The sequence below is a fragment of the Aulonocara stuartgranti genome (genome assembly GCF_965226115.1).
Source record: "Aulonocara stuartgranti genome assembly, chromosome: 23".
In the NCBI taxonomy this organism is placed as follows: Eukaryota; Metazoa; Chordata; class Actinopteri; order Cichliformes; family Cichlidae; genus Aulonocara; species Aulonocara stuartgranti.
The window spans coordinates 30,748,338-30,769,937 of record NC_138958.1 but is presented as its reverse complement, the minus strand read 5'-3'; the positions used below and the strand labels follow the sequence as shown (position 1 = coordinate 30,769,937).

General features: G+C 40.1%; 2 protein-coding genes across 3 annotated transcripts; one reads left to right on the top strand and one right to left on the bottom strand.

The window, feature by feature from the left end:
- Positions 1-917: 917 nt before the first annotated feature.
- On the bottom strand, positions 918-8,279 carry LOC309701194 (B- and T-lymphocyte attenuator-like). Its single transcript, XM_082525272.1, has 6 exons — positions 7,531-8,279; positions 4,581-4,901; positions 4,400-4,441; positions 4,200-4,322; positions 4,084-4,118; positions 918-4,005 (listed from the first exon to the last, which is right to left on the bottom strand). The coding sequence occupies exons 1-6, from the start codon at positions 7,628-7,630 to the stop codon at positions 3,679-3,681; spliced, it is 948 nt and encodes a 315-aa protein (XP_082381398.1). The 5' UTR covers positions 7,631-8,279; the 3' UTR covers positions 918-3,678.
- Positions 8,280-8,716: 437 nt separating this feature from the next.
- Positions 8,717-21,372, top strand: LOC309701196 (splicing factor U2AF 35 kDa subunit-like). Of its 2 annotated transcripts, XM_082525274.1 has the most exons (8): positions 8,717-8,823; positions 10,995-11,082; positions 12,744-12,810; positions 17,862-17,911; positions 18,452-18,550; positions 18,649-18,782; positions 20,913-21,005; positions 21,094-21,372. In XM_082525274.1, the coding sequence occupies exons 1-8, from the start codon at positions 8,780-8,782 to the stop codon at positions 21,200-21,202; spliced, it is 684 nt and encodes a 227-aa protein (XP_082381400.1). In that variant the 5' UTR covers positions 8,717-8,779; the 3' UTR covers positions 21,203-21,372. The 2 variants fall into 2 exon arrangements, with proteins under 2 accessions (XP_082381400.1, XP_082381401.1); XM_082525275.1 differs by lacking the exons at positions 8,717-8,823; positions 10,995-11,082 and adding an exon at positions 17,118-17,184 and having other exon boundaries at positions 12,781-12,810.
- The last annotated feature ends 228 nt before the right edge of the window (positions 21,373-21,600 follow it).

Genomic DNA, 21,600 nt, shown 5'->3' with positions numbered 1-21,600 from the left:
GGCCAGGAAGCTTGCCCCTCGCTTCCTGGGTCCTTTCACCATCCAACGCATCATCAATCCTGTTTCTGTGAGGCTGCAATTACCGGCTTCTATGAGGATTCATCCTACGTTCCATGTTTCTCAACTGCAGCCAGTCTCTCACAGCCCGCTGTGCCCACCCGTGGAACCTCCTCCGCCCGCCCGGGTGGTGGACGGGGGTCCTGTCTATTCAGTCCGGCGGCTGCTGGATGTGCGCCGTCGTGGCCGAGGTTTCCAGTTTCTGGTGGACTGGGAAGGGTATGGCCCGGAGGAGCGCTCCTGGGTCTCGAGGGCCTTCATTGTGGACCCAGCGCTCCAACTCTCATCGTCCACTTGTGTTTAACGTTCGGCTATCAACGGTATGCCATAAACCCTGTTTTGTTCCCTGTTGTCAGGTAGCTCCGGTGCGTCTGCTACCTACCTGTATGCTTCGGCTCCATCTCATCGCCTCGGTGTTTTCCTGCTGGCACATTTTTATTTATCACTGTATATAGCCCTTTCCCTTGTAAATATTCCCCCTTACTCGTGTATATAAAAACTTGCATCACAAACTATTCTGCGTCCGTGTGTGTTTCTGCCACGTAATCCATCTGTGTAATTCAGCTAACCTAACAGAGTAATGTTTCATGGCAGACATTTAAGGAACCAGCTGTGAACTTGTGTAAAAACTGTATGTGCTCTGCATGTGACAGTGCATGATATGTGGTTGACTTTACTTCCTGCTTCTGATTAGGAGTGTCTTCGGATGCATACCAGAGTTACCAGAGTACCAGAGTTTATGGTTTGAAGGCAGAAACACTCAGTCTATATATACCACTTGAAACTTTGGGTATTAATCAGATTAAAACAAAAGCGTAGATTTTTTAAATTCATTTCTTTACAGGAAAAACAGGATGAGAATGAATCATTATAATCTTTTTTTTTTAAATCTAACAGATATGGAGAAAATATTATAGTTTTTACTTGCACAAAATGATTAATATTACATTTCTATTCCCAAAAGAATCACAATAAGTACAATAGCTCATTAGTCATTCATGTAGTCAGAAAGTCAGTGGATAGCTGATATGATACAGACAGATAACCATTACTGTTATCATAGGTAAGTTTCTCAAGAGTTAATTCAAGTCATGGATGTGCAACAGAAGAACATCACAGTGAGTGCATGACAAAAAACAAACAAACATTCAAATCAATACACACAATCATAAAAATCTCCAAAAATTTGTTTTGTACTACGACTTAACCTGACTACAGCTTCTGTGACACCTCTGTCTTAGAGGACAGTTTACTCATGTGTCATGCACACAAATACAGTGACAATAATCCTCAGAACAATGATCATCTCTCTCTCCCTGAGTTTGCTATACCTGTATGGCTCTTAACCCACATCCCTGCAGAAGTTGTACATCTTTACAGATCTGGTCACAAATCTACATTTTTAGTATTTTAAAATGATGCATTAATATCCCAGCGCAGATATATTTTCAACAATTTTTACTGTAACACAAAAACAGTGGGAACCTAATTTTAGTAGCATGTTAATAAATATTTGGTAAACTAATGAGGAATAATGGCAGGATGATCGTGTATATAGAATTGAACTAAAATTCACTACAATGTGCACATTCCTGCTAATGAACTGACATGCTAACAGGAACAGTGCTGTTGTTTTACATCATTCTGACACAGCACTGGAGCTGCAGCACACAGGAGCAGTGTTGGTCAAGTTACTTGAAAAATGTAATCAGTAACTAATTACGGATTACTTCCCCAAAAAAGTAATCCCATTACTTTACTGATTACTTATTTTCAAAAGTAATTAATTACTTAGTTACTTAGTTACTTTTAAAAAACACGATTTACAACCTGAATAGGTGATAAAGTATGGAAAGCAATAGATCTTTCAGTCCAATTATACTTTTTCTGCATAATCCATCATACAAAATGTAATCAAATGGAAAAGTCTCTTTTTAAAAACTTGGTTTATTAGTTTTAACCTTTTAACTTTATGCATCAAGCAAAATTTTAATTATATGCAACATTCTCTGACTGGAAGAAATTTGTTTAACATTTAAACCTATTTTCTACACATTCCAGCACATAAAATAAAATATATTTTTGTTTACACTCACTCCTTCAAATAGATGCAAGTAAAACACGGCAGAAAATAAATAAAATCAAAGACTTGCGGTCCTGTTGCTATATTTTCACCTGTATAGCAGGAGTGGCGTAGGCGGAGGTTTGCCCTGGTGCAGGTGTGCCGCAGGCGGTCAGTTGAAGAATCCGTGAGTTTCTCTGTGAGTTTCCCATTATGTCGTAGCGCACTCGGTGCTTGCTTAGAAGTTTGGGGGGGGGGGTGTTTCGCTGTAAAAAGAAGTTTTGTTCCCACACACAACGGACACTAATATTTTTGTCACTTTTTATGGAATCAAACTCAAAATAAGGTCAGTACTTCCACGCTTTAAACGCTGCACGCTCATACTCTCTCCTGCACTCAATATATTATCCATTGTTGATCTGCACACAGCTGTTTTCACGAATGTTGCACTCGCTTACGTCACTGTCATGAGACATTCTTGCAAAAAAATCACGGTTTTAGTAACGCAGTAACGCAGCGTTCCTACGGGAAAGTAACGGTGATCTAATTACCGTTTTTGCAATTGTAATCCCTTACGTAAAGTAAGGGATTACTATTGCAAAAAAGTACCTGAAAAAAGTAATCGATTACAGTAACGCGTTACAAGTAACAAGTAACGCGTTACTGCCCATCTCTGCACAGGAGTAACCTACAGAAATAAGTAATGCTGACTGATATTACCAGCTAGTTTGGTATTATTTTCAAGCCTTTACTTTTTGACATGCTGCTATGTTATTCCTGGTGTAAACTTGGACATTTTAACTACAAGGATTGACTTTTGTAGTCAACCTCAAGTGGACATTTGAGGAACTGCAGTTTTTGGCACCTCTGTCATTTTTCAGCCCTGGAGATGACTGCTTATGATGCCACATGACACAAAATGCTTCTATTAAGCACCATTTGAGGCAACAGCTTTGGTGTTAGAATCCCTAACAGCTTTAAATCTAAACACAATGTGATGTGTGTGCTCAGACCATACTCTTTGCAGTTTGCTTGGCACAGGTTGTATTTTATGGTTGATTGACGTTGTAGGTGTAATTTGCTAGGTACACTGGGTGGTATTGTCTGTGCTGAGACATTGTGCCCATATATATCAAACATGCTCTAACACAGCTCTTGTTAGTGTACCCATTGTAAGTGACATGACATCTGGTGAAGAATCTCAGCATAACTCTGCTAAATCCCAAACTGAGCAGAGGCATAATCAGCGAGAGTAAAAACACTTATGAAAGCTTGTAGGCTTTTAAATATTGACCAAAATGTGAGGGTGCTGATTCTGCTATTTAAATTATTAACAAGTCTTCAGGATCTCAGGTAAACAAGGTGTGATGGTATAACTCAAAGATCAAAGAGCAGTTTTTACAGAAGTGATGAGTTGTGTTTTTGGTATCCACACTCTTTACTTCGAGTCTCTGCATTCCCTTCTAACTGTCCTTCAGGTCTCCTCTGGTGGAGTTACACCAGCTTCAGATATTCATCAGTTGTCCTCTAGTGTGATTTAGTCAAGCAGTTCTTAGTCTTTATGCCAAACGGATGGCTGCGTACTCTGAGGTCTCTTCCACCTCCATCCGTGGCCGATTAACCCGCTGAGGCAGCTCGTGGTTAAGAGCAGCATACACAACAGAGCCGCTCTCCTCCTCCACGGTGTTCCTCTGTCTCTCTCTGCCCACATGACTCGGCCCATAAGCCTGCTCATTATCTCTTGATAATCTAAACTCACTGGGCTGCCTTGGTGGAGTTTTCCTCTTGGTAGATCTCCGAGATGGTGCAGCATAGGGGCTTCCTCTCTGTGAGGGCTCCAAGCTGGGTTGAGGAAGAGGTCGCTCCACCATGGGGATCTGCATGTACTGGAAACATCCAAAAATGTTCGAGTTAAAATTATTGATGGAAAAAATGTGATAAGCTTGAAATATTTTATATCTTACCTGATTTTCAGCTTGACTGTCTTTCTTTGGCTTCCCTGCAGGATGGACAGTTTACATGTTTAGTATTCAGTACATCTGGTGATGTTTTATTTTGAAAAGGCGAGAGAACAGCTCACCTTTACAGCCTCGCATTGATATGACAGATATGATTATGACTATGATGACGAATGTGGCGATCCCAGCAGCAGAGTACACGTACGGCAACAAGGTTTCTGTATTGTCAGGAGCAGTCGTGCTGACTGCAAGAAAAACAGGTTTCAGTCAGTTTGGATTCAATAAAGCTACAACAACACACATTATATAAAACCTTTCTTACCTGTGAGATTATTCTGTGTAATAGTGGTAATTTCAGCATGATCTGTAAAAAAAAAAAACAACAGAGAAGCTGTCTGAGGTCTGAACAACACAAAAATATCATGAGATTCAGAAAAAGTCCACTGTTCAGTGTGAGTGAAGGTTTCTTAGAGAATTATAATTGGTGAAAAATCCACACTCACCATAGACATTGACAGTGATGGCATGACCCATACTCCCTCCACCTTGACACTGATACTGACCAGAGTCATGTCTGAGAATGTTCTGGAAGATCAAATAGAAGATCCATACTGATTTCTTTAAAGGTTTCAAATCTGTTTTAATGTGACTGTCTCCGCTGACATTGACGGGGACAATAGCTTCCTCAACTTTATACCAGGTGACTGTTGTTGGTGAATCATTGCAAAAAAATACTGGGCAATTAATCCAAAGTTGTTGTCCAGCTGATGCATTATAAACTGTGTTGCGACGTACTCTAATTTCTGTAGAACAGTCAGAGTCACCTGCAGAAGAGAAATTATACCAAACACATAAAGAAGAACAATTAGAAATTAAGAAATGTTTGATGTTAATTTTAATTTAATTGAGAACATAAAGCAATATATTACACAAGAGACTGATCAAAGGTGTTTAGACAATACATTTATATAAAGACTGTTTAATTGAAGACTAATAAATATATAAACATATCCATCATATTGCAACAATAAGATCAAAGAAGTAAACATGAGGTATGACAAACAGTAGGAATGAAAAAAAAAAGATTAAAAAGAAAAATCACTCAGTGACATTTATTTGATAATGAGTGGAAAAGTAATTTGCATGAACTCCAGCAGTTCAGCAAACTGTGAGTGAACCCGTCCTAACACAAAGGGAAACCTAAAGCCACGTGTATTAATTTAATGTATACCTTTTACTGTCAGATATTCCACTGCTCTTAAATACTGAGCTCAAAGTCTCACTACAAGATCCACCAGCATGTGTCCCGGAGCTGTTTATCATATGACAGAAAAACTGGAAGTTTAAACTTCTGTGTTTTCAGGACAGCACCTATCATAACTGTCCTGTAGAAAACCTTTAAGAGATGATTTTGCTTTTCAAGTTTTACCAAAGAATATTATGTTAAGAGGGAGAATTTGAACCCAGAAGCTTCAGAGCAGTTTAAGAATGCCTGTGAATTTTTTTGAATTAATTATTAGACATTTTTACCGAGACAAGAATTTGATAATAATAGTTATGCTTTAAGTGAAGTCCATATAAACCTGTAATTGCAATTTATAAAAACATTACTTTTAGCTGCTGCTGTCCCACAGTGTTTCTGTCGTTTAACATTCACCATAAAAAAATCTTTTAGCAGGCGTGTGTTTAGGCAGAGTCCAGCATTATGGCAGACAAATATTTAGGTCCCACCTTCATGATTACTATTAATATTAGCACTGACAACTGTATCACCTTTAGACCACATTTAAAGACACCTTGTAGTAGACCAGAGTGACTATAGCAAGTAATCTGTAGAAAAAGGTGTTTTAATAAGCATTACTGTGAGGGGATATTTAGATTGTCAATTTTTTTAAATATGTGATTAAGACCATTGATACTTTTTAAACATTTTTTGAAACAGAAATTTTACAGGGATGTGAGGCTTCATTGGGCCCAGACGAGTATTGCATCATCGCAACAGGTGACCATGTCTGTGTTATCATTGTTTCTCCTCTTGTGTATTTACTACAGTATGTTTGTGATCATTGTCATGAGGGAAAATCCCTCTCTGAGCAATATTCTTGTGAACAGGAGTCTCTTAGTATTTTTATAAGAAATACTGCCACGTAAACAAATGTATTTAATTATCTACACCACACCCTTTATTCTTACGAAGCCTGATATCTGCCCATTCTGACGCCTCACACTGTGCGGTGTCTGTAGCGGGCCTGACCAGATCCACGTAAAACACAACAGATTTAATCTGAGCCACAGAAATATTTTGATTTCATTTAACTAAAGATTTTGAAGCCATTCATCAGCATTCTTTTTATCAGCGTTGGGCGAAGCTATTTTGTGTTTTATGAGCAGTTTATTTGTCACTTCATGTCTCGCCCACTCCAGTCTTTTTGTTGTGTGTCTTTCTGTTTGTCTAGACCATTGTTGACCTTTGGTTTTGGACAACATTGCTCTTCCTACTCCATTAAAACCACTGCTGTACATCTTGTGTCCTCTCTAGGAAGTTGCACAGTTTCATTTCTTACTTGTGTGGTCAATTCCTTTTGACACAGACCCACAAACACAGCCTCTCCCAGTCCACACAGTCTTTTTAACCTTATTCATAACTAAAAATTACAGCAGCTCTATTATGTCTGATTCACTGATGTTATACTTTTTGCTTCCTAATTTTCAACTGTGTTTCTTTTTAATGACGGCACACACAAGATTAAATACCTGACACTTCACTTTTAATATTTTAGTTATATTAAAGGAGTGCGCTCATTTGCGTATGTCACTATACTGGCTGTGAATAAAGTCACGTGCATCTTACGTTTCCCATGAGAAATTAAAAATAGGAAATTACACGGAGCTAGTATCTCCCCTGATCCAAACCATCACACACATAAAAAAGCACAAGGAACATAAAGTAGGCGATTAATTGAGCTCTGAGAATTTCTTTTTAATATATATGATCTTTTCCTCCTGTGCAAATTATTTCCATCAAGCTCCCACACGTAAGAAACCCTGCTGCTCTGGGAGAACAGAAGCAAAAGTTTTAGCATCTGAAACAGAAAGCTCTGCAGATGTTTAAAGGCAGGCTGTGCCATTTATGGCAGAATCTGCCTTCGATATCTGATACCACTGATAGTTTGAGTTTGAGATTTTGAGATCTAACTGAATTCTGCCTCTGATCTTTTTTTAAAGCTGCACGACTGGCAGCCACTTTTCACTCAAAAGTTACATCATATGTGGATGTGGCACTTTCCGGGTCACAACCTTTAAAAATATCAGGCCAACAGCTTTTATCAGATCATTTCCAGTACGATCGCAAACACTTTACTTCTCAGCCTGACTGCCTGAGAAGAGAAGAAAGCAAATATTCCACAAATACTGAGACGGCACAACACGATCTGTACAAAAACATCAACTTACTCTGAGCATTTAAGGTGAGGAGCAGCCCAACCAAGATGGACACATGGAGGATGGTCCAGCATCGATTAGCCCTCATGATGCTGAGAAAAGCTCCCGTCATTGTCCAGTAACAGCCAGCCCAAGGCAGTAATGTTCCTCCAAGCGCATTATTATGTGATAAACCCAAAAGAGAAACACTGATATGAAACTTGCTCCTTCCTCTTTCTGCTCACTCCTTTCCCCTTATCTCTGTCTCTCTCCCACCCTCTGTGTGATTGAAGCTGGGGTGTGTACACCAGTGGGTGGTCTTGCTTCTGCAAATCTTGCAAGTCAAATTCAGTGAAATATCTCAAAAACAGGGGGTTCCCACATGAGCCCTCTCTCGCGCACACTTTTCATTTCAGAGTCTTGTTTCGCTCTGTGAACCTGTGCACCTTCATCATCACTTCTGGGTAGAGTGTGTGGTTTACCTTCTTTAAGCTGACTTCCTTTCCCCTCTCCTTTCCTTTTAAGTTGCCGTCTGCCTCTCCTGCAAACTTGTGCGACCTTGTGCAGAGCACTGTGGTTTGAGCGGAGGGTGTACATTGCTCTGAAGAGGAGATGGGGACTTTGTGGCCTGTTAGGCTTTAATGCCCACTCTGTTGACATGTGTGTGTGGTTGCTGTTTTGGTAAGACCATCAACCCGTGGACCCCTTATCTGTCAGTCAATCACCTTCAGTTGGGTTTTAATGGAGTCCTCTGGGAGGTTTCTGAAGATATAAATCACCCCAAAGATGTCAGGGTTGCTTTTTTATCTTTTGAATAGAAATATACTGTGGTTGGGAGCTTCACCTATACTTAAAAGTACACTGAGCTTTTTTTCTTTTGCCCATATCTCTCAGCTTTGGCCACCAGCATGTGGAAAAGTAGCTATCCACTTAAAAAAAATAATCTGGCTGTTTTATAAGTAAAAGTATAATTCTAATAGCCTACTTTGTAATGCTGCGTCCCAACTGGAAATAAATTTGCTTAATTTTTTCCAATTCTATATCTGGAAACTAGTCCTCATTTTGGTGGGGAATAACGTAAAACTACTTAATCAAAGGGGAATTTTCATGCTATTCGAGAAAATTAAAAAAATGGCACAGCGCTGTTCACCCGAGGAGGGAACTAATTTCTGAAACAACAGCGCTGTCAGCCGGCGGTACGGCTAAGTACAGGATGAAAACCATACGCAAGCGCCCACTCTTTACGTAATGACGTAACGAGGACGTTTCCGACGACCCGAAAATGGCGGAGTACCTGGCATCCATTTTCGGTACAGAGAAAGACAAGTAAGTTTTGAACAGTTTTCAGTCAGTTTTAAATATTATTCGTTCTTAAATTCGTATAAGATATCGCTTTTATGTAAAGTGTGCTTGCAGTGGTTCTATTTTGCCGGCGGTGGGGCTTATTTTGTACCCACAGCTCAGCTGCATGTCCCAGTCAAGCTAACCTTAGCAGGAGGAAGCTAACGTTAAGCTAACGCTTTGAATGAAACTCATGCCCTGGCTAACTTGCAGCCTTTGCGTGCTGTTAGTTTGCGCCAAAACATTCAGTTGTTTTAAATGTTTCCAGTTTGTGCGTGCACAACTGGAGTGTATGTTAAAGAAATTTTCAAAAAGAAGAAGAAACCGCTAACGCGTGGCCCGCTCAGTTAAGAAGCTGATTAGCAGAGTACCTGTCTGGCTTGTATTGTTCCGCCCCACCGGTGGAGTGCAGCAGAAAGCATCTTCCACTATGTGCCTGCTGAAGTCTTAAAAGTAGCTTTAAGTTAGCTATACGTTTATGTACTGATGTGATGATTTCCACAAGTAGGATCTTTGGTTTCGTACGGGTGAAACACAACAGTGGTTGAGATACCCAAGCAGAGCCAGAAACGTACATCCATTTGTACTGTGCGTATTAAGAGGCTAGAATCAATGTAATTTAATTCCCGGACAAACTTTGATCAAGTATCGCGTTAATGAAAGATCAGTAAGTAGGCCAGCCGTAGCTGTAATGTTCACACGGTCTACTATGCGACTGATGTCTTTCAGTACTAGTAGTGAGCCCCGCAGTGCTTCATTGCTTCAGTCTTATATGAAAAAGACGTGACTTGGTGGTAATGATGGTGAAAAAAAGTTGTTCCTATACACCAAACAAATGAGTAACATGTATTTATTGTTCTTCTTACACATTCATTGTATAAGACAAAGTAATCCGTTACAGGTACTATTAGTGTTGCTGTTTGATGATCTCTTATTTACAGGAATGCGTGACTTGTCCCAAATAATTAAAAAACAACAACTGAAAATTGTTTAGAAAACTGTATTTACAAACAACAATGTACACATATTGTAGATGCTGGTTTTGACATAAGCTGCTACACATAATATATATATAATTTCAACAGATTTATGGGTCATAAAGTATAATTCCCAAATTCATTATAGTTGTTGATAACCCTGGTAACCTAAGCAGTTTATATAGTAAGTTTAGTCCATATTGCATCATTATATTAAGATTATCATTTGTATACAATCAACCAATTTCACAGAGAGCTATGAGTTGATTAAAATGCTTTTAATAGTTAAAAGAAATGCAAAATATATGTTTTGGAAGTTTTTTGGTACCTTTTTTTTCTTCCCACATCTTTTCGAGTATGTATTAAATGTAAAACGCATAACACCTCTGCACCTGGTGTCTGCACTACTCTGACATTTCACATGTCCTAAATGAAGCAGACACAGACTTTCGTTTCCTGACTGGGTTTTGCCCTGACTTCCTCTGGGAGTGGATGAAGTTCCAACTTCTTGTATAACTATGACTCCCAAGGACCTGACGGTCATGGCCCTGATACTTTTGGATTTCATTCTGTAATGCACCCCTCCCTCCCATTTTAGACAGGCTATGTAAATCTGGTCTTTCTGTTTTGCAAGGAAGCGTCTGTGTTTTGTGGACTTAGCCAGACGTCAGGCCTGGTCTGGCAGCGACAGCACCTGCAGGACTAGAGCATCTACAACAAGTTATCGGGTTGTGAAGCGTAGTTAGTCTCATTTTCTAACTTTGTTGGCTTTATGGTCTTTAAAACCAGCCTCAGATGTTAACAAACCTTCAACCAAACCTTTGTATTTATCACAGTCATTTCATTCGTTATCTTACCAGTCGGAGTGTGCAGCATTGTGCTGTTTCTGTGCAGTGTTATGGGTGTGGTTGTGTTACTGTAGTGCAGCTACTGTTATTGTATGTTGCATCTGTAATAAAACAGTTATTGTCTATTGCTTATAAAGGTTATATCTCTACGCTCCGTATTAGGTTTTGTCTATAAACGGTTTAAGACCCATCACTGATGGTTCAGAACAAACAGGGTAGTTGCATTCTGCTTTTTCATTAGTTCTGTTAATATGTCAACATTCGTACACCTTAGCAACACCCAAGGTCAGATTCTAAATATGTGTGATAATGATTTTTCTTCTTTTTTCAGGGTCAATTGTTCCTTCTACTTTAAAATTGGAGCTTGCAGACATGGAGACCGCTGTTCGAGATTGCACAACAAACCAACCTTCAGCCAGGTGGGTATCCCAGCAAAGTACCTTTTTAAATTGATGACTTTATTGCATGAGGTCGACCACGAACCCTCAGCCCTGCAGTACACTGATAACCCAGTGTACCTCCTGACCCACTTAGGCTATGTTCACACTGCAGGCGAAAGCGCATCAAATCTGACTTTTTTGACCCTATGCGACCCATATCCGATCATGGTGTGACAGTGTTAACAGCACAAATCCGATATTTTCAAATCCGATCTGGGTCACTTTTGTATGTAGTACTGAATCCGATACATATCTGATGTTTTAGAAAGCGACTGCTGTTTGAATGGTCATGTCGCATTAAATCCGTCTTTTACGTCACTGACACAAGACAGACACCAATTATCAGTGCCCGAGAAGACATCGTGAACGCTTCCTGGCCATCCAGTGAAACTGCTGGGAAGACAACGTTGGAGAAACGTGAACATTTTATTTGTACTGTATAATCTGCAGATTCTGACAGACAACTATACTTTGAAGCACTGCTCCTCTCTAAAACAGCAATAAGGATAATTATCAGGCCATATGTAAATAACAAAATAACTTTATAACTTAAAGCAAAACTGGGAAACGTAAAGTCTGAAACAAGTGTTTATATTAAGGGCCATCAGTCGAACAACACTGTTTGGTCTGGGTCTAAACAGAGCGTGTTGTGTGTGACGTCTTCTTTTGCGCATGTAGGCCGCTTTGAGTGTTCACACTAGAGCGCGTTTGCTGTCACATTTTATTTGTAGTGTGAATAGCAGACAAAAAAAACGGATTTGATCAAAAAATCGGAATTGAACATTAAGACCTGCAGTTTGCCCTCTTGACTTAATGAGTTGCATGCCGTGGCCCTGAAGGATTTAGACACAAGAGCATAAAATTGCTCATATGCACTCAAAGTCTTTGTGGTTTTAAAGTTATGTTAGGTTTGCATGGTGTGTGTAAAAAGTGAGGGTTTTTCTTGGCTCAAAATGAGCCTTTAGAAGTGGCTACGCTCATAAGCACAATTGGTCTGCATGCATAAAGCAATGAGTCTGTTACCCTAAAAAGTGTCTGTGAATTTTCCTGTTAAATGTATCCCATGCGTGAGTATATTTGATCTCTTTTACAAGAGAACTTGTCCTGGTTCTAGTGATTTTCATTCTGTGGGTGGGTGTAAATGTGAGAAAAGTGTTCTGGTCATTGTCCTGTTCATGTTATTCCAAACTCATGTGCTTTGTTTGTCTTTGCCTTAATGTGTCACTGACTTCTTGTTGATCATTTTCAGTGTGGGGTTTTTTTTTTCATTTGTTTTTTTTTTTTGTGTGTGTGGTATTCAGTAACCTGTGTTTTGAAATTGGGAAAAAGTTGGTGCTTTATGTTATGTGAAGTATGTGAAGTTGCGTGAGGTAGGTTAACTGAGGTTACTGTGAGTGTGGGCTAAAATGTAGAGAGTGGGGAAGACATGGCAAACTTGCCGCAAACACACGGCCAGCCTACATTCCAGTGTAGTTTTACATTGACCCTAATATGTCACACTTATCACATTTCTTTTTCTTTTAAATGTGCTAAAGCATGATATTACTGACAGGCTCAAACTGAAGTCTTTGTTACCAGAAAAGGTTGAAAACCTGACACTCCTGGCTCACCAGATGCACTTTTTCTTGTTTTCTCCACAGACCATCTTGATTCAGAACATCTACCGCAATCCTCAGAACAGTGCGCAGACAGCCGACGCTTCTCGCTGTAAGTGAAACTTTCATCAGCAACGTTTTCTTGCTCTGTTTCCTAAAAGCACTGGTCCAATATAAAAGCACATCCAAGGGACTGCTTCAGCCTTCTTCACTGGAGAACTTGTTCGGACCCCATTATCTCCCACGAACCCCAACACAGTTGATGTGTAATATCTAACCCTGTGGTTCCCAAACTAGGAAGGCACAGTTATGAGAGTAATGGTCCAGCAGTGCTGAATAAAATGACACATGGGTCTCTGAAGCAAAGCGTGGACAGTACAACTGCCAAAAAGACCACAAAATATACTGAGGCATATCTCAGTCTCTGCTTCACCACAGTGTGTAATGAAAATGGACCACTGTGTCGTATAATGCTATGCCTCTTTTCCACTAGCACCTGCTGAACTTGGTTTCAGCTGTTTTACATTAAAACTGAGGACCACCTTAACATAGACATAGACATCGACATCGTTTTAGTAACGCGGCTCGAAACTCCCATGACGTTGTTTGCACGTGACACAAAGCAAACCTCGAGCTCCCTACGGATTCTGTCATCAGCCATCTCAAACACAACAACGTCTGCCACTTAAAAAAAAAGAAAAAAAAGTACCTCCTAACAGGCACTACCACCTAATGGAAAACCATAAAAATATAGTCGAGTAAATTATTCCACATTAAAAAATAAATAAACATGGTTATACTCAAAATAATGTGCAGTATATTAAAATGGGTTTCAACAGGGAGAATAACAAAAGTCTGCACTTTGTTGTTCAGTCAAAACAAGTTCAAACTTTTTAAATTACGTAGGCAGTTTTTAAATTGCTGCCTTGGTGGAGGTTTGTGCTTCCTGAGTACTTGTTGCTTCTTATTTGTTATTTTTCTTTAGGTTCACATGCTTAAATTGTATTTCTGTATTGATCACTAAAAAGCTGTTTGGAGTTTGTGAGAAAAAAGTGTGTATAAGATTGCATGTGAGGGGTGGCCTTGAAAAATGTTTTTATCTACTGATGGAGGCCCTGCAGAAAAAGTTTGGGAACCACTCGCCTAATACAAACAAACAAAAAAGCATGAACACCTGCTTCTGATGCCTCTGCTTTCACGTAACTCAGAATGCAGTAAGCAACCGTCTGACCAGTGACACTAAAGCAAACAGTGCTTACAAACTGTGCTGATTATGGAAGAAATGAGATCAGTAAATATGTCGAGCCCAGTCTGGCAGAGCTGAAGCAGACCCTCTCATGCAGGTAGGTTGGTAATGGAGTCATAGGCTGCCTGTGGATTGAGAATTAGCTTGTCTATTTGTCTTTGGGCTCTGTGTTCAAACTACACATCCAGCTAGCTTTGACAGGCCTGTATTTGGTTTAATGTTGATAGACTGTCTTTTAATACACAGCTACTCTGTACTTGATAAATTAAAAAAACAAATAGAAATTTGTAGTACTTGAAGTGGAGCTATTATGCTTTTTCTTATAGTCTGTTATATATGTACTTTTAAATGTTGTCCAAAGTTTCAGATAATGTGAACGTGTGAGCATATGGACAAGTAGTGCCTGTGTGCCTTCAGACTACTCTGAATGCTCAGATTCGGAGAGTTTTTTTATACTCTTGGTTCTGTATGATGTCATAGAGAGATGGGTATAGAAACGCCTCCCACCTGCTGCTCTCGTTATGAGAGGAAGCTGATCAGAACAGTTTGCTTAAAGAGAGGGCAACAGGAGCCAAATCAGATAGATGTAGAAAGATGGTGAAATGGGCTTTTGTGCCAAGGCATGAATCACGCAGAACTACCCTAGTAGGAACCAAAAATTAAAAATTTGGAGCTTCAAGTGAGCATAATGGGTACTTGTGGTTAGAGCTGGGCGATAGAACGATAACGATATGTATCGCGATATAACTTTTACTCGATAGAGAAATTAAGCTATCGCGATAGACCTCGCCGCTCTTGTCCTCTTAAAAAAATAAAAATAAAAAAAAAAGGTCAGCCAATCTAAATTAAGTAGCGCAGAGCCGAACCAATCACAGCCGCAGCGTCACGTCGCGTGACTTGTTACGTACAGCACAAGTGCCAAGCCGCACGTGTGTTTGTTTGGGAAGCAGCCAGCGGGTAATGGAGCCAGCGCGTAATGGAGGAAGTGGAGAGTGTGCCGACTAGAAAAATCAACCGAGCGTGACCGAAGAGAAAACAGATGATGGTTCCAACGCCAGAGAGATTGTCGAACGGAAGAGCCATAGAAGTTCCGTAGTGTGAAGGTACTTCGGCTATTTCAAGTCTGACAAAAAACAGAGTAGCGTGCACTGTAAATTGTGCCGAAAGCAAGTCTGGAAATACAATAAACTGGTGCATGCATCACACTGTGCGCCACGTTATTGTTTCGGTGAAATGAATTTCTACAATACTGTTAATTCTACTCTCTGCAGTGTTTAAATGCTTACATATACACACAGTTACTGTCCGTCCACACATACGACTCGGTTCTGCTTCTATGCCCCAGCTTTGTTTACTTTTTCCCACCGAGGCTTCTAGACTTCTGATTGGCCAACATTTCTGCACGGTTAGGAATCTAGCGCCACCTGCTGCTTTGGCATGTTCATAGCAGCGTTTTCCTTCATTTCTGCCTTTATGTGTGGACGGGATTATTTTTTAAAACGAAAACGGAAAATCTCCGTTTTCAAAAATACCCGTGTACGTGTGGACGTAGCCTCAGTCTCTGACTGGAAGCGCTAATTCGTCATTCGGCTTTTGTCAGACTAAAGTAACTGTTAAAACTGTTTGAAAAGCTAAGCTATACAACAAGGAGAGATTGACAATTTCCTTTTAGTTCTCAGTTTATTTGATATTGACAAAAGTTAGTCAGTTTTGTCTGTTCTTCTGTAAAACAAACTAAGATTTATTTTTAGAATTAATATTTTGTTTCTAAGTGGAATTGACAATTTAGTAGTCTGTTTCGTTTGTTCTGTTTTGAAACTTAAACGCTTTAGCGGCTGCCTTTTGTGTAGTTTGCAATATTTGCCTTTATTTATCTGAAAAAGTCTCATGTTCCTTAAGTACATCTACCCTGTTGAACTTATTATGGGAAATAAATATTTAAATAAAAACAAGCTGCTGATTATTTCACATTTTACTTGTGAGCAACAGCACATTTAAATCTTACAAATATAGTTATTTGGCTTATATCGTGATAGATATCGTTATCGCCTGAAATGAAAAAAACATATCGTGATATGAAAAAATCTCATATCGCCCAGCTCTACTTGTGGTGGATTTAGAAGTAGAATGGGAGGCAGAGCCTTCAGCTTCCAGTTTGGAATCGTGTGACAGACAGTATCTCTACTTTCCTTTTTGATAAGTCATTTGGTTAGGGCTGGATCAGGTGACCCTGAATCCTTCCTGAGTTATACTGCAATAGGTCTAGGCTGCTGGGGGATTCCCATGATGCATTGAGTATTTCTTCTTCTTCTTTTTTCACTCCCTATGTGTTTATACACCTCTGCATTTAATTATTAGTTATTATTAATCTCTGGCTCTCTTCCACAGCGTGTCTTTGTCCCGTCTTCACTCGCTCATCCCCAACCGGTTGCAGCAGATTGCCGCCCCTCCCTGAGCCTGGTTCTGCCGGAGGTTTCTTCCTGTTAAAAGGGAGTTTTTCCTTCCCACTGTCGCCAAAGTGCTTGCTCATAGGGGGTCGTATGATTGTTGGGGTTATTTTCTGTTTTTTTTATTGTAGGGTCATCACCTTACAATATAAAGCACTTTGAAGCAATCTGTTGTAATGATTGGGGGCTATATAAATAAAATGTAATTTTAATAATAGATCCACTTCAAAGAAAAATCCAAGTGAGGCTATAAATGTTTTAAAGAACAAGTTCAGATTATCCATTATTTTGAGGTGAATCTTTAATGAATGAATGAATCTTTAAGCAGAGTTTTCATCTAATGAATCAACTCAGAAACACTTTAAGAGACTAAACAGGTGTGATTGATGATCTGTTACCTCCAAAATTAAACTTTGAGTCAAGCAGTGTTCTTTTAGACCTTTATTAATATTACAGCCTTTTCATGATGAGCTAAAATATTCAAAAGCTACATTATACAGCGTGATTGTGCAGTCTTGCCTTCTTGTACCACAGATCTGCTATATTAAGGGGAAAAACAGCGGAGTGGTCTATTTTTTATTTTTTTGAGATTGTGCAAACGGGTGTAACCATCACATGATCAGCAGGAGCAATTTCACAACAGAAATTATCTAATAACATTGTTTTCCTCCCCAGCTCTGTATTCGGTTGGATTTATATCACAGCAGTTTACGTTTTGTATTTCAGACCATTTCCCTCTTGAACATTTACCTTCATAACCTTGAAAACTGCCCAGTCTGCTGATGCTTACACTGTAAGTTCTCCCTTCATCCGCAGGACCCTCCAGCACTGACTGCACTTAATTCATTATACCACACCTCCCCACATCAAATTTGGTCAAGTATAGAATTGTGTCCTCTGTACACACACACACACACAGAGTTTTTGGGCCTCATGCTGTTTTGCATGTTTTCCAGGCCTAAACTCCAATTAGCCCAGTCAGTGTCATGCACTGATGTGCAAAGAGCAGCTTTTCTTTCACTTCCTTCATTTTCAAGATGTGATTAAACCAAAAAGCTATAATTAAAGTACTGTTTCTGGGTTTTCTACACTTAATGTTTTCATACTGAGTGCACAGTGATTGCTTCTGCATTACTGAAGCTGGCTTCTACTAGTGATGCCCCCGACTTAGTCAGGGGTTTGTCATTAAAATGCATATTTAATGTTAGGATCCCTGTGTACTCAGTGAACAGTTCTGTAAAGGTGGCAAAACACTGCAAGAAAAGTCATTTTAAAGTAAATCCACCAACCTGGAGAAGACTAAAGGGTTTTCTTGTTAAAGACAGTTTGTGTAGCATCTCCTTCAGAATCTTTACTTTATATTATTAACAGGGTTTAGCAAGATTTGATGTTGCTTAACATGGTCTGAGTTTTTAACCACCAGTGTCTGTCTAGCTTTGACATGACTGTCCCTTTTTGGGCGTTTTTTAGGTGCCGTCAGCGATGTGGAAATGCAGGAGCACTACGATGAGTTCTTTGAGGTGAGTGAACTTTTGTTTCTCCTTTGTGTCCCACGTGTGGCACTGTTGGACGTCATGAATGTGTTATCTGCATATTTCAGCCAAAAAGAGCAACTGGGGCAAGGTGTTATTGACAGTGTATTCATGAAGCAAGGATCTTTTATTGGTTTAGAGGGGCTGGTATTTGGCTAACTAATAACCCAATAAAAACTGATTGTGAGTTTATCATGTTCATAGGTTTTGAATATGAGATTTAAAAACAGTTTTTATAATATGTGTTGTAGAGATGATTGTTTGTAAAGGTTAATAATCCTTCTTAGTTGTTATATAACTTATTACTCACTGATTAAAAGCCACTCAGCATGACTCCACAATAATAGCATTACTTACTACTACATATTATTTACTACACAGTTTTTACATTACCGCCGCTTTGTACTTTGGTTAGTTTGTGTGGTAGGTTTTCCTGGTTATAAGAGGTGCAATATAAGAATAGAACTGGTTTGACAGGTTTCGATTGTGCCCCCCCCCCCCCCCCCCCCCCCCAAATATCCAACACAGGAGGTGTTCACAGAGATGGAGGAGAAGTATGGAGAAGTGGAGGAGATGAACGTCTGTGATAACTTAGGCGACCACCTCGTCGGCAATGTCTATGTTAAGGTCTGTTTTAGGATCTTGGTTTATTTAAACGGGGTTGAATTGTTATGATGAGCTTAAACCAGTAATTTCCTAAGTATGTGTGTGTCTTTTGGGTGTAGTTTCGTCACGAGGAGGATGCAGAGAAAGCCGTTATGGACCTTAACAACCGCTGGTTCAATGGCCAGCCCATCCACGCAGAACTCTCCCCAGTCACTGACTTCAGGGAAGCCTGCTGCCGTCAGTATGAAATGGGGTGAGTATTGTGAGAAAACGTGTTAGTGTTTAATGAAAGCATTTTACTGTATTTAATTAACCAGCTGACTAATAGACTATAGCAGCGGTCTCCAACCTTTTTAGCGCCTTTTTATGCCCGACAATATTTTCACGGACTGGCCTTTACAACAAAATAAAATTAGTACCGGTACCGAAAGAAAGAAAATGTATTCATAACACATGTGAAAAGACCCAGGAAAACCAAGTAAACGATAACAAAATAACGCTCAAAACCGATAAAAACCCTGAACATTTCACACCTGAGCCTCAACTCTCGCGGCCCGGTACCAAACGACTCACGGACCGGTACCGGTCCGAGGCCCCGGGGTTGGGGACCGCTGGACTATAGGAAGGGGAAAAAAAGTTTTTTATCTAGAGCCAAACCACAACAACAGTTGCCCCAAGATGCTTCATATTGTAAGATAAAAACCCTATGATAATACAAGAAAACCTCTACAATTGGACAACCTCTATGAGTAAGCATTTGGTGAACGTGGGAGGGAAAACTCCCTTTTAACAGGAAGAAACCTCTGGCAGAACTGGAGGGGCGGGGCTGTAGTGAGTAAAAAAAGGAGTAGAGGTTAAACTTTCTTAAAACAAATACTGCATGTGCATTTAAGAGAATTTTGTCACTTTGTACTATGTGTAACATCGTATGCTCACAGTGTCACATTAGTTTGCTGTTAATGCTGGCACTATCGGCCTCTTTAATGCTTGAAAGGTTATATACAGGGGTGCACATAAGTGGTCTGCAGGTGCGCTGTCAAAATAAAAAACGCGCACTAGATAAGAAGTTGTCCACTAGAGTGGGATTTTCACGGCATATTCTGCACCACATCGCTGTGCGTTCATCATTTGTTTGAAGCCAGCTCACCTCCTGCAACCACTTTTCCAAGAATACGCACTCCTTTTGCGCTTTGGACTCCTGACATTTCTTTGGAGGTGGAGGAACACCAAAGTAATTGCTTAAAGGAGCCTGCTTCTTTGACTTCTTTAAGAGTTCTAAACAAATCTGTCCTCCTCCAGAAAATCTTATGTACGCAAACGCGTGTTGCAACTTCTTAGCTGGTGTGCGTCTTGTTTTATTTTGAAGGCGCATATACAAATACAGGCCAGGCCATTTACTTAGACAGTCTACAAGATAATGTAGACAGTGTCATCCTGCCGCTGATGGATAGATGACAGAGCCTCACTGTTCACCCTGGAGCCAATGCTTGTCTACCAATCAAGGATGCTAGCCTCAGGATGCAGCACTCGAAGCAACTGTAATGGGCCTGTCTCCCTGAGTGTAAAACAATCACATTTAACTAAAAGGACAGCATCAGCTGACACGATGATGGCACAGAGCAAAGGAGAAGCGTGCACATGTAGTTACACTCTGTCCTTGGTCAGTGATAGGGTCTTTGCGATCTTTTCCTTTACAAGTCCCTCTGTGATTTTTTTTTTTTTTTTCCATTGGATCAACGGGGTTGTTTGCTCTCCCTCAACTCTGGAGGCAGATAAAGATTAGGTGTTCTGCTTGGTGGGTTGGCAGGGCTCCTCAGAATGTGCGACTATGAGCCAACTTTTCCTCGTGGCACAGATCTACAAAATGCAAGGCCAGCAACGTTAACCCTTCACATCCTGTTTTCCTGTGTTACATACTGCCAAGCTAAGTCACATTGTTTCACACTCTAAACCGGTGACTGTTATTCATGCATTTATTACATCACATCTGGCTTTATCGTTCACTTGTTTATGCAGAAACTCTAGAATGGCGTACTCTCACATCACACAGTTGCTGATCCAGCTCCCTGATGAATCCAGGGTCCATTTTAAGATTCTGGGTTTGACTTCTAGAGCTTTTCATAGGCAAACATCAGCTTACATGAGCAAACTTTTAGATCCCTGAGTTCATGTGATCAGAGCCTGCTGGCTGAGTGTCTTGGGAACTCATCTTCTTTACGAAAACTAAAGGAGACAGTTTTGGGCTTCTGGAACACTCTCCTTCTGAGAGATCTGTGACTGGAACTTGATAATTTATATTCTGGTGTTTTGTTTGAAGCACTTTGTGATGTTTATGTAGAAAGGTGCAATAGAAATCAAACTTCACACACTTGCTTACTTACAGAGAGTGCACCCGAGGTGGCTTCTGCAACTTCATGCATCTGAAACCAATATCAAGGGAACTGAGGAGGGAGCTGTACGGCCGCCGCAGGAAAAGGTCCTGTAAAGCCCGAGAGCAAGACAACTGCTTTTGTGTATGGCTTTTAAATTTGAAAATAAATATCTTTTGCTCTCTTCTTTACCAGACACCGCTCACGCTCGCGCTCCCGGGAACGACGTTCCCGCTCCAGGGATCGACGGCGGGACCGCGAGAGGCGGAGGTCGAGGGATCGAGAACGCTCCGGAAGATTCTGAAAGTAGACGAGATGGACCCACCAAAATTCTCCCCCTAAAGCCCAACAGTGATGACAGTTATTTTGTTTTTTGTTTTTTTGTGAATTGTTGGAAGTGTTCTTTCTCTTATTCCCTTTTTTTTAAGACAAGCTTGTGCCGCTTTCTCAATAAAAAACAGATTTGTAACTGCATCTGCACCGCTTTTCTTCAAGACTCAATCCTATTCTAGGAAGGATTTTATTATGATTTATTATTACTCTGCTATATTTTTATACCAAAGCTGCTAACCAGAGACTAATTTTAAAGCTCCTTCGTAGTCTGTCAGACTGTAAACTTTCCTTCACACAGTCACTAACAGCGGACAACTGTTGCTGCATTTTTTTTCTGGTAAATGGCTGATGCAATGCTAACTAATCAGG

Bases quoted from the DNA above. Each gene is read 5' to 3' on its own strand.
- LOC309701194 (XM_082525272.1), bottom strand. From the start codon at position 7,630: ATGACGGGAGCTTTTCTCAGCATCATGAGGGCTAATCGATGCTGGACC. The intron at 4,902-7,530 runs GTAAGTTGATGT...TCTCTTCTGCAG, and splicing joins CCTCACCTTAAATGCTCAGA to GTGACTCTGACTGTTCTACA. The intron at 4,119-4,199 runs GTGAGCTGTTCT...TCCATCCTGCAG, and splicing joins ATCAATGCGAGGCTGTAAAG to GGAAGCCAAAGAAAGACAGT.
- LOC309701196 (XM_082525274.1), top strand. From the start codon at position 8,780: ATGGCGGAGTACCTGGCATCCATTTTCGGTACAGAGAAAGACAA. The intron at 17,912-18,451 runs GTGAGTGAACTT...TATCCAACACAG, and splicing joins ACTACGATGAGTTCTTTGAG to GAGGTGTTCACAGAGATGGA. The intron at 18,551-18,648 runs GTCTGTTTTAGG...TTTTGGGTGTAG, and splicing joins TCGGCAATGTCTATGTTAAG to TTTCGTCACGAGGAGGATGC.